A 9,666-nucleotide genomic window follows, 5' to 3' on the forward strand; every position below is an offset into this window, starting at 1 on the left:
GGGCGGGCTGGGCGGGGCCGCGGGCGCAGGAGTGCGGGCGGCGGGTGGCGCTTGGAGAAGAGTGGAACGGTATTTTCTCTTTCTGCGCTGCCGCGCCCTGCTGCCACCCCTGCAGTCTCAAGGGTGGTGGTCGATGGGGTGCGGGTTCACCTACAGCATTCCACGGTGAAGAAGGCTGGGCCACCCACTTGCCAGGACGCGAAGATGCTACGTCTGGGAAAAGGAGGCGATGGAGGCTTTTTGTTTCTCGAACCTTTGCCGCTCAGCATCCCTGGGTACTGAGGCCCACCCTCCAAAATGTGCGAGTGCAGAGTAACAGTCGCGCTAGGGTCTTGGAATTCTCCATCTTGATTTGTTAACCAAGATTTATCCACTTGTTTGGCCTCTGGCCCAAGTGAAACAGCCGTTTGAACTTGATGCTGGTTTTTGTGTCACCATGAGACTGAAACAGACAATCCTAGCAGGGGTTTTCCGGTGAGGAACATCCCTGGCAAAGGCAAATGTGCACTGTTTTGATTTAAAAAACCAAAAAACAAAAAACCCAAAGTTTTCTTCAAGAGCAGAACTGATAGCGGTGTAGGGTCTGCCGAGATGTCCCTGGTGCCCTCCCGGCAGGAGCTGACCGCAGGGCTGCTCAGTTGCACAGCTGATCACCCCAGCAGCCTGCACCTGGCTTATCCAGGCTTGGGAGTAGTCCCCAGCCTCCGGTGGGTGCTCCCTGGGGATCTGCTGTCTTTAGTCCAAGGTGACTAAACTATCAGTAGCACCCATATCTGCCAATCCTACTCTAGAGTTAGATGACCACAAATGGTCACAAAGTGGAGGAATCACAAAGTCTTGCACTAGAATAATATTCTGGTTTATTAAGTACAGTTTGTCTAGTTTTCTGCCCTTTGTAAGCCCTCCCCTAGCTGCTGAGGGACACATGCTGTATCCCAATGTCGTATCCAAACGTCTGAATGTTTGTCTCTCCAAAATGTAAGTGCTGAGATCCTCATCTCCAAGGTGATGGCATTAGGAGGTGGGCCCTTCGGAAGGTGATTAGGTCGACAGGGCGGAGCCCTATTGAATAGGATTAATGTCCTTGTAGAAGAGAGGAGACAGGGAGAGTCCAGAGCCCCGACCCTCGCCTGCAAGCCCTGTAAGCGAGTCACAAAGAGGGCCCTGAGCAGACACTGACTCTGAATCTGCAGTCACCTTGGTCTTCGAGTGTCCAGCCTGCAGCACTGTGAGAAACAAACCTGTGTTGCTTGTGGGTCACTCAGTTTAGGCTCTTTTGTTACAGACGCCTGGGCAGGCTGGGCTGGCCTACTGCTGCCTCACTTCCTACCCTGACTCCAGTTCCACTTTGCTTTGTATCCTTGAAACTGCTGGAAAACAGAATAGCCCAGCGGGAAAGACTGCAGCCTGCTCCTGGACAACGGAAACTTACTCCTTACCCAGCTCCAGTGGGCTGAGGAGGAGGAAGCAAGGAATGAACCAGTCATCCAGGAAGGCTTTATTTTTCCCACTTGGTTACTTTTCCAGAGCTTGTCCCTCTGAGCTCTGCAACAGTGACAGTTGTGTGGTGGTGGTGTGGGGAGGAGTGCCTGTCGCATCACCTCCCTCCTGACTGGGCTGGGTGTGATTAGGCAGGGTCAGGCACTTGAGCGCCTCCTCCTAGCTCAGGAGCATGGACAGTAGTGCTTGTCAGAGGCTCAGGCGGGCCGAGGTGCAAGGGAGCCCATCCCAAGGCTGAAGGATGGAAGCTCCTCAGTAAGGCCAAGCAGAAGCATGTAGAGAATTAACCTCAGCGGCAGCACTGAGTACCCCTCAGAAGAGATGTCAGGAAGGAGGAGCCTGGCCACTCTGCAGGACCTGGCTTCCTCAGGGTGCCGAGCCCAGGCAAGGCAGAGGCCTGGCTGAGGCCAGCGGGACTGGTGCTTTACTTGCAGCCCCAGAGGCATCCCGTCTGGCACAGAAGAGGGCTGAAGGCACGGGTGGCTTCCCGTGGGGTGTAGTTCAGCCCTGAGATAGATGTGAGGTCCCCTGGGAATTGGGTTGATGCCAAGATGGATGAGGGCAGTTGTATGGTGGGGGTGGGTTTTCTCAAAGCAGATCAAACTCTTGGTGTCCTCTTCTCTCCTCTATCCTTGGCACTGCTTGGGGATTGGGGGTATCTTCTCAAGTCATGGAAGCAAAGTGGAGCACAAGAGATTAGCTGGGGTAAGTGGTAGGTGATTAGGGAAGCAGGTGCAACTCTCCCGACCTCTGAATGATTCCCACATGTTCCCTCTTCTAGAGATTTCTACTGCCAGGCCTGGTCACCCCGGTAATCTCCTCCTGGGACACAGCTGTGGAAGCAAGGCCAGTCTGGGTCCTGGTTCTCTTTGGGGGGTTCATCTGGCAATCACAGATGTATGGGGAAGAGTTGCTAAGATGATAAGAATCTGGCCAACCAGACCTTTCCCAGCTCTTACATCTGGCCTATGTTTGGGAAGGGCCTTGGGGAGGATGAGCTTGGGATCACGCTCTTGCCAGCCAAGGGGGAGAGGACAGAACTGCGGTGACTTCTAGGAGCTTTTCTGACTGCTTCCCTTGTGGCAGCAAAGCACTTGTGTCCATGTCATAGATGAGGAAGCTGGAGCTCACAACGAGAAGGTGAGTGTACCTGGGCTTCCTTCTCGGCCCATCCCTAGTGCCAGCTGCTGTCTTTAAGCTCAGGCAGGCGAAGCTCCCCATGCTGTCCATCTGGGGCCACTAGAGGAGGCAGAGGAGTGGGCAGTGGGGAAGATCGGGGAGCCTGGCTCCTACCCCTTGCTGACCCAGCTTCCTGGGCCCATAAGTGCTGTCCAGTGAAGCTCCCCTTCCCCAAGTCCACATGGGCTGGTGTCCCCGGTCACACGGCCCACTTCCCCAGACTCACTTCCTCAGGCCTGCAGGGAGGCTGGCATCCAGGCTCTCAGAGGGCTTAGTGGTCGGGGCGGGGCTCCTGGGGCAGCTGGGCTGCGTACAGGGCCAAAGTGTGGTGCAGGAACTGGTACTGCTCTGCGGTCTGGATCATCCCCCCTCTGCAAGGAAAAACAAGCCATGGGCAAAGGAGGTCAGGTGCTTGCTGAACAGCTCAGGTCAAGCATCCCTGTGGGCCTTTGGGGAAAGTCTTGACTTTCTCCTTCCCGTGCATCTGTCCTTGCTACTTCCTGCTCAGTCTCACTGTCCCGCAGTCTTCCCAACGTGGGAAACCCCCTGCCCTAACCTAGGCTCTGGTGCTTGGTCTTCCCTGATCCTCTCAGTTCCTGATCAAAACCAGTTCCAGTTCCTTTGGTTTGCTTCCAATTTTCCTCTTTTCTATAATCCTAAAAGTAAAAATAATTCCATACATTTGTACATAGTTCTAATTCCCGTTTTCCCGTTAACTTTCATATAAGTTAACCTGTTCCTTCCAGCAGCTCTCTGAAGGAAGGAGGAGCCAGTCTCTCCCTAGATTAAAAGGGGGGTATGGACACCATGGCACATGCCTGTAATCCCACCTACTTGGGAGGCTGAGGCAGGAGGATTGAAAGTTAGAGATCAGCCCAGGCAATTTAGCAAGACCTTCTCTCCAAATTAAAAATAACAAACACAACAAACAAGGGCTGGAAATGTAGCTCAGTTCAATCCCCAGTACTGTGAAAAAGAAAGAAGTGGGGACTATCGAGGCAGTGACAGTTCAGTGAAGGACATGTCACAATTTGAACCCAGTGCAGTGAGCATCTGTATATGTTCTGTGCCTGCTGAATAGCTAGAACCAGCCACATTGTTTCCTAGATTTCTCCTGAGTAGTAACTTTAGGGGAAAAAAAAAGAAAGAAGAGGGAAAAAAGAAAAAACATTGAAAATTCAGGATAAATTCATAGAGTGGAATATTTAGTTCTAGGCCTCCAATCTAAAATTCCAGTTAGAAATTCTTTCTAGATATTAATTGCAAAATAATCCAGGTGAGGTGCACAGCCTATAAACCCAGAACTCTGGGAAGCTGAGGTAAGAGGATTGCAAGCTTGAGCCCAGCCAGGCATCTTAGCAAGACCCTGTCTCAAACTAAAAATAAAAAAGGGTTGAGAGCGTAGTTCACTGTGAAGGTCCTGGGTTTAGTCCCTAGTACACAGACACGCAGAGACACACACAGAGACGAGAAAGTGGAAGAAACAGCTCTCTAAGGAGGAGGGCTTCTTTTCTCGAGGGCGCTGATGTGCCTTGCAGCCCAGAGGTGCCAAAGCCACTCATGAACGTAGGTGGCCCTGTCAACTGCGGACCCACCTGTCTAGCCGCAGTTGGCACACGATACCCAGGATGTCCACTTCCCTTCGGGCCTTCAACTGCTGGCAGCCAATGCGGGTGGCGATGAAGCATCCGGTCCGGCCAATCCCTGCACTGGGAACAGCCAGAGAGAAGATGGCTAGGCCTCGGGGACCAGGGAACAGGGAGGCAGGCGAGCAAGGACTGGGAGAATGGGCGTCAAACTATGGAGAAAGAGATGAGGCCTAAGGTGCTGTGTCTGGGCGGGATTCTGGGGATGGAACCAGACCAGATTCCCCAGCAGCCCTGGGCCTGCTGGGGCGACGGCAGGCGGCCCTGGGGGAGGCGGTGCTTCTAACCAGGCTTGCTCCAGGCCTAGTCCAGGTCACCTTCCGGTTCCTGTGGACACCCGACAAGCTCTCTTCTGCTTAACAGTCTCCAACAGTTTCCAGTGACACTGCCCCGCTTGTGGGCTGGCTGACCGCTGCAACCCTTCTTATCTAACTGTGACTTCCTCCTAGCTCTGGCTCCACAGCTGCAGCGGGCCCCTCTGCTTCCCACCTCCATCTCTTCTCTCTGCTCCTTTCTGTCTTGCCTTTTCTTTATTTCAAAGCCCTCTCTGACCTCCTCCTCTTTAGCAAGTCGGCCTTCCAGAGCCTCTGATAGGAGCCACTGATGACTCCAAGTGTCCTTCCCTCTGTGCTTGGCGAATCCGTGTTCTGTTGTATTTGGGAAGTCCGCTCCCACGTGTTTCTTTGTTTCAGATCTTGTCTCCACCCCACCCCACCCCAATCTACCCTAATCCGCTTTAACTTGGTAACCAACGCATCCTTCCTCCCCCAGCTCATGGTGCTGGGGATCAAACTCAGAGCCTGTGAACATGGGCAAGGGCTCTGCCACTGAGCCACACCCCCAGCTCCAAAGCATTCTTTTAAAATGGCAAATTCATGCCAGGTGTGGTGGCACAGGCCTGTAATCCCAGCACTTAGGAGGCTGAAGCAAGAGGATCACTGGGAATTCCAGGCCAGCTTGGCCTACAGGGTGAGACCCTGTTTAAAAAAAAAAAAACAAACCAAACCAAACCAAAAAATGGCAAATCCAGGGCCCTCGATTCTATTCCTAGCACTGAAGAAAGCATAAACTAAAAAAAAATAAAGCAGGATGTAATGGTACATGCCTGTAATCCCAGCTACCCAGGAGGCAGAGGCAGGAGGATCATAAATTCAAGGTCACCTAGGGCAATTTAGCAACACCCTGTCTCAAAAATTTAAAAAGTAAATAATAATATAAAAGGGCTGAGGATGTACCTCACAGTTTCTGGGTTCAATTCCCAGTACCACCAAACAAAAAAAAAGTTGGGCATGGTAGCACATGCCTATAATCCCAGTTGCTTGGGAGGCTGAGACAAGAGGACTGCAAATTTGAGGCCAGCCTGGACAACATAGCAAGATCCTGTCTCCAAATAAAATATTTTTTAAAAGACTGGGAATGTAGCTCAGTGAGAAAGCCCTGGGTTCAATCTCCAGTACCACAGAGAAAGAGAGAGGGAGGGAGGGAGAGAGAGAGAGGACAAGCAAGCAAGCAGGCAGGCAAATTTAAGTGTTTTAACTGTCCCTAAAAATCTCTCTTCACGTGGACCTCACTTGCCCTCTGGAGTCAAATTGTTCCCACATGATGCCCGGTCCACTGCCGGCTCTGCTCCCAGAAATGTATCCATGTTTCAATTCCTTCTCTGGGCCTTTGCATATGCTGTTCCATCAGCCTGGAATGCTTCCCTTGCCCCTCTTCGCTTAGCTAATTCTGCTTCAAGTCTTCGGGTACCTTGATGTCACTTCTCTTGGAATCCCTTCTCTGGCTGAGGTCTGAATCAGGCAACTTGGTTCTGTGTGCCCCACCTACCCCATCCTAGCTATCATTACATTTGTGTCCTGTGTTTAATCTGCTGTGGTTCCCAACAGGCTGTAAATCTGTCAGGGATGAAAGCGAATGATTTTGTTCACTGCTGTCTTTAGCATCTAACACTCATACCTGACAATAATAGATTTTCAATAAATATTTGTGGAACAAATAGATGAGATCCCCACCAGCAGGGGTCAGGTTTATCTCCTCCCCCAGCTAATCAGGAGCGTCCTGCTCTTCCATCTCCTCCCTGGATGGTGCCTGGGTGTCCAGCCAGATGCTGGGTTCTGCACAGAGGAGCTCACAAGGGCAGAGCGTGTGCTGAACGATCAGAATGATGCCGATCTGCTGAGATCCCTTCCGGGAGAGACTCAGTAGTAGGGGAGAGGGGGAGGAGCCCACACCTGCAGTGGACCACAATAGGCCCAGTGTTGGTGGCTGTCTCTGGGCTCTCATCCACCTCGGCCACCAGGCGCAGCAGGGGCCCAGCCGATTCTGGAGTCTGGTGGTCAGGCCAGGCCGAGAAGAGGATGTGCTTTACTGAGCGACATTCTTCCTGGTGCTGCAGTGGAGACACAATGTGAGACGCAGGGTCAGGGTTGGGCACCGCCCACCTCATCTGGTGCCAGGGGAGGATGAAGGCTGGGATCACCCCATGGGCGTTCGCAGCCGGCAAAGCTCACCCGCCACCACTCCCCACCCTAAAATGCCAGCAGGAGCATTGTTTTGGGAGACAGAAAGGCCTGAGTTCAAATCTTGTCTCTGTCTCTAGCTTTGGACAAGTCTTTTAGCCTCATTTTCTTCACCTAGAAAATGGGGATGCTGATATGATATTGTTTTACTTCCCAGGATGCTTGGAAAATAATGGATAGAGAAATGCTTTGAAAAAATGTAAAACACTACGCAATAGTAGAAAGCACTTTTAGCTTTTTTTTTTTTTTTTTTCTGAGACAGGGTTTTGCTATGTAGTTCAGCCTGGCCTTGGACTGTGTAGCCCAGGCTGGCTTCAAACTCAAGGCAATCCTCCTGGGTCAGCATCCCAAGTGCTGGAGAGTAGCAAGCATTTTTAGAGCACCTTCATGTGTGTTATTATACCTGATCTCTCATTTTTTTTGCACACTCCTCTATTGCTCCTCAGCATTCAGCATAGTTGGAAGTGCCTTTTGATGGTTGCTGTTTGGTTTTCTAGCTCTGCCCTATCTAACTAGAAGTTCCCTGAGGGAAGTATCCGCAGTTCTCTCTCTTCTGTGGCTCAAGTGCCTCTTTCAGGGTCTAAGACTTAAATAAGTAAACCTGGCTTCTACAGAAGGTCAGGCCTAATTTCCAGAGATGGGGAAGGTGGCTTAGCCTCCAGCAGACTGGGCCTGGCCCAGGTAGTAGTACCTGGATGGTGAGGTGCCGCACAGTGTATTCTGGACGCTCTTTCATGTCCTGGATGCGGATCTGGAAGGGCCCGTAAGTTTCCTCTTCTGTGGGCCAGTAGTGGACACACTTCTAGGAGGGAAGGAGCTGGGAGTCAGAAGGCGGAGGCCCATCATGTCAGAGGAGCAGCAGAGAGGGGCTGGCTTCCTCTTCACATATCCTAACCCCCATGACAGGGTCAGCAACTGAGGCCTGGCTTTTCTGAACTTGATTCCTAAAGCCCAAGTGCTCAGCCCATCCCAGATTTTGGTTGTGGACTGCCTCCCTGGGCTGTCTCAGAGATCTCTCTGAGAGGCATTCACAGCTCCCAGGGAGTCTGTTCCAAACTGTGGTGTGTGCGTGCGTGCATGTGTGTGTATGTGTGTGACGGTGTAGGGCTCAGCTCTGTCAGTGTTCACCAAGGACCATGGCTCTGTCTCCTACCTCCTTGCCCTCACGGAGCTGTGTAAGCATGACGATGAGGCACACATCTTCCTGCCACACCATCTCCCAAAAGTCCAACATGGTGTTGGGCATGGGGCCCTGGGTTGCAATGTAGACCTTCTCCTGCCCATCATAGCCCTGGGGACAGAAGCACACGGGAAGGTGGGGAAGCAGTAAGATTAGAGCTCCAGGGAGATCCCAGGCCTCGGATGAGTGATCAGGGATCACGCCGAAGTCAGGGAGTATGTGCAGGTAGATGCACACACACATGCACAGACACACCCAGCCCGGAGGCACATGGTGGAGAGGACAGGGGCCCTGGAGTGAGGAACATCTGAATTCAAATGCTCGTTCTGCTGTCTCCTAGCCTCTGTGAGTCTGTTTTCTCATCTGTAAGTTGGGGGTAATGATATCTATTTTGCAGGAATTAAGTAAAATAAAATACATTGAGAGACTAGTATACAGAGTGTGATCCAAAGATATAGTGTGTATGTTAGTTACGTTTCTCTCATTACTGAGACAAAATACCTGACACCTAAAGTTAAAGGGGGAAGGTTTATTCAGCTCACAGTCTGTGGAAATTTCAGTCCATAATCGGCTTGGCTCCACAGGCATTGCAGAGGAGAAACAGTTCGTGGCAGGCAGAAGGTAGCAAGCAAGGAAGCAAAGAGGGAAGACAAGCCTTTTTCTGTCCCTCATATTGTATCCAGGCTACAGGGATTAGGATGGTGCTAAAACAATCTGTGGGCTGATGTGGTAATCACCCCCCCTTAATCCTAGCATTGCACCATGAATCAATCACATACTCTAGATTCAGCCACCTCTGAAATAGCCCCACCCTATGACTATATGAGACTTTGGAGGGACACTTAGACATAAGCCATACAGTGTGTATTTAAATAAAAAAATTATTACATTAATCCTTTGCAAAATATCCCCCTCCCTCACTTTGAACACATTTATCCCGTCATTCTTGCCGCTTTCTGAAACAGTTCTGGGAGTCCTCTTTCATGAGTGTCTTTAGTTGCACTGTCCTGGCTGCCTCAATGTCCTGAATCAATTCAAAACATTTGCTTTTCATGGTTATTTTGACCTGGGGGAGTGCAGAAGTGGCACAGTGCCAGACCTGGTGAATAAGGTGAATGAGTATACACAGTAGTAATGTTTGCAGGAGCCTGCCTTCCTGCTGGATGACACCATATTTTTGATCAAACCTAGTAAACGCTCTTTGAAGAGGACTCCCAGAAATGCTTTACAGACTGGCAAGAGCAATGGGATTAGTTTGCTTGAAGCAAGGGTATTTTAAGGGGCAATTTGTCTTTTAATGTAAGAAATCTTTTTTAAAAAGGTAAACATTCACTCTTTTTCTTTTTAAAAATTAGTATATGTTTTTGATACATAATGAATACATTTATACTGGGGAGCCAGTATGCATATCACCCTCCTTTTTGGGTAAGACAGGGTCTCACTTCATAGCCCAGATTGGCCTTGCATGCCTGACGATCTTCCTGCCTCAGCCTCCCAAGTGCTAGAATTACAGGTACGTGCCACCATGGCTGGCCATATCAAATTTTTAATCCTTTTTACTTTCCCATTCTTCTCCTCTCCCTCTGTTCAGTCTCTAGCTCTGGATTCCCTTCCTATCTGCAAAAGGACTACCTCCCTGTTT

General features: G+C 50.7%; 1 protein-coding gene across 7 annotated transcripts in view; it reads right to left on the reverse strand.

The window, feature by feature from the left end:
• Nucleotides 1–835: 835 nt before the first annotated feature.
• The window catches only part of Ptpn7 (protein tyrosine phosphatase, non-receptor type 7), a 16,532-nt gene continuing 7,701 nt past the window's right edge, over nucleotides 836–9,666 (reverse strand). For 3 of the 7 annotated variants that reach the window (XM_013522342.1, XM_005375207.2, XM_005375206.2), the window contains exons 6-10: nucleotides 7,998–8,135; nucleotides 7,536–7,646; nucleotides 6,557–6,714; nucleotides 4,275–4,388; nucleotides 836–3,050 (exon numbers count right to left, since the gene is read on the reverse strand). In XM_013522342.1, the coding sequence (XP_013377796.1) occupies nucleotides 2,951–3,050; nucleotides 4,275–4,388; nucleotides 6,557–6,714; nucleotides 7,536–7,646; nucleotides 7,998–8,135 (621 nt within the window). In that variant the 3' untranslated portion in view covers nucleotides 836–2,950. The remainder of the gene's footprint in view (nucleotides 3,051–4,274; nucleotides 4,389–6,556; nucleotides 6,715–7,535; nucleotides 7,647–7,997; nucleotides 8,136–9,666) is intronic. The other 4 variants (XM_013522339.1, XM_005375205.2, XM_005375204.2 and 1 more) reach the window with 4 other exon arrangements.

Source organism: Chinchilla lanigera, unplaced genomic scaffold (assembly GCF_000276665.1).
Source record: "Chinchilla lanigera isolate Chin_1 unplaced genomic scaffold, ChiLan1.0 scaffold00005, whole genome shotgun sequence".
Classification (NCBI taxonomy): Eukaryota; Metazoa; Chordata; class Mammalia; order Rodentia; family Chinchillidae; genus Chinchilla; species Chinchilla lanigera.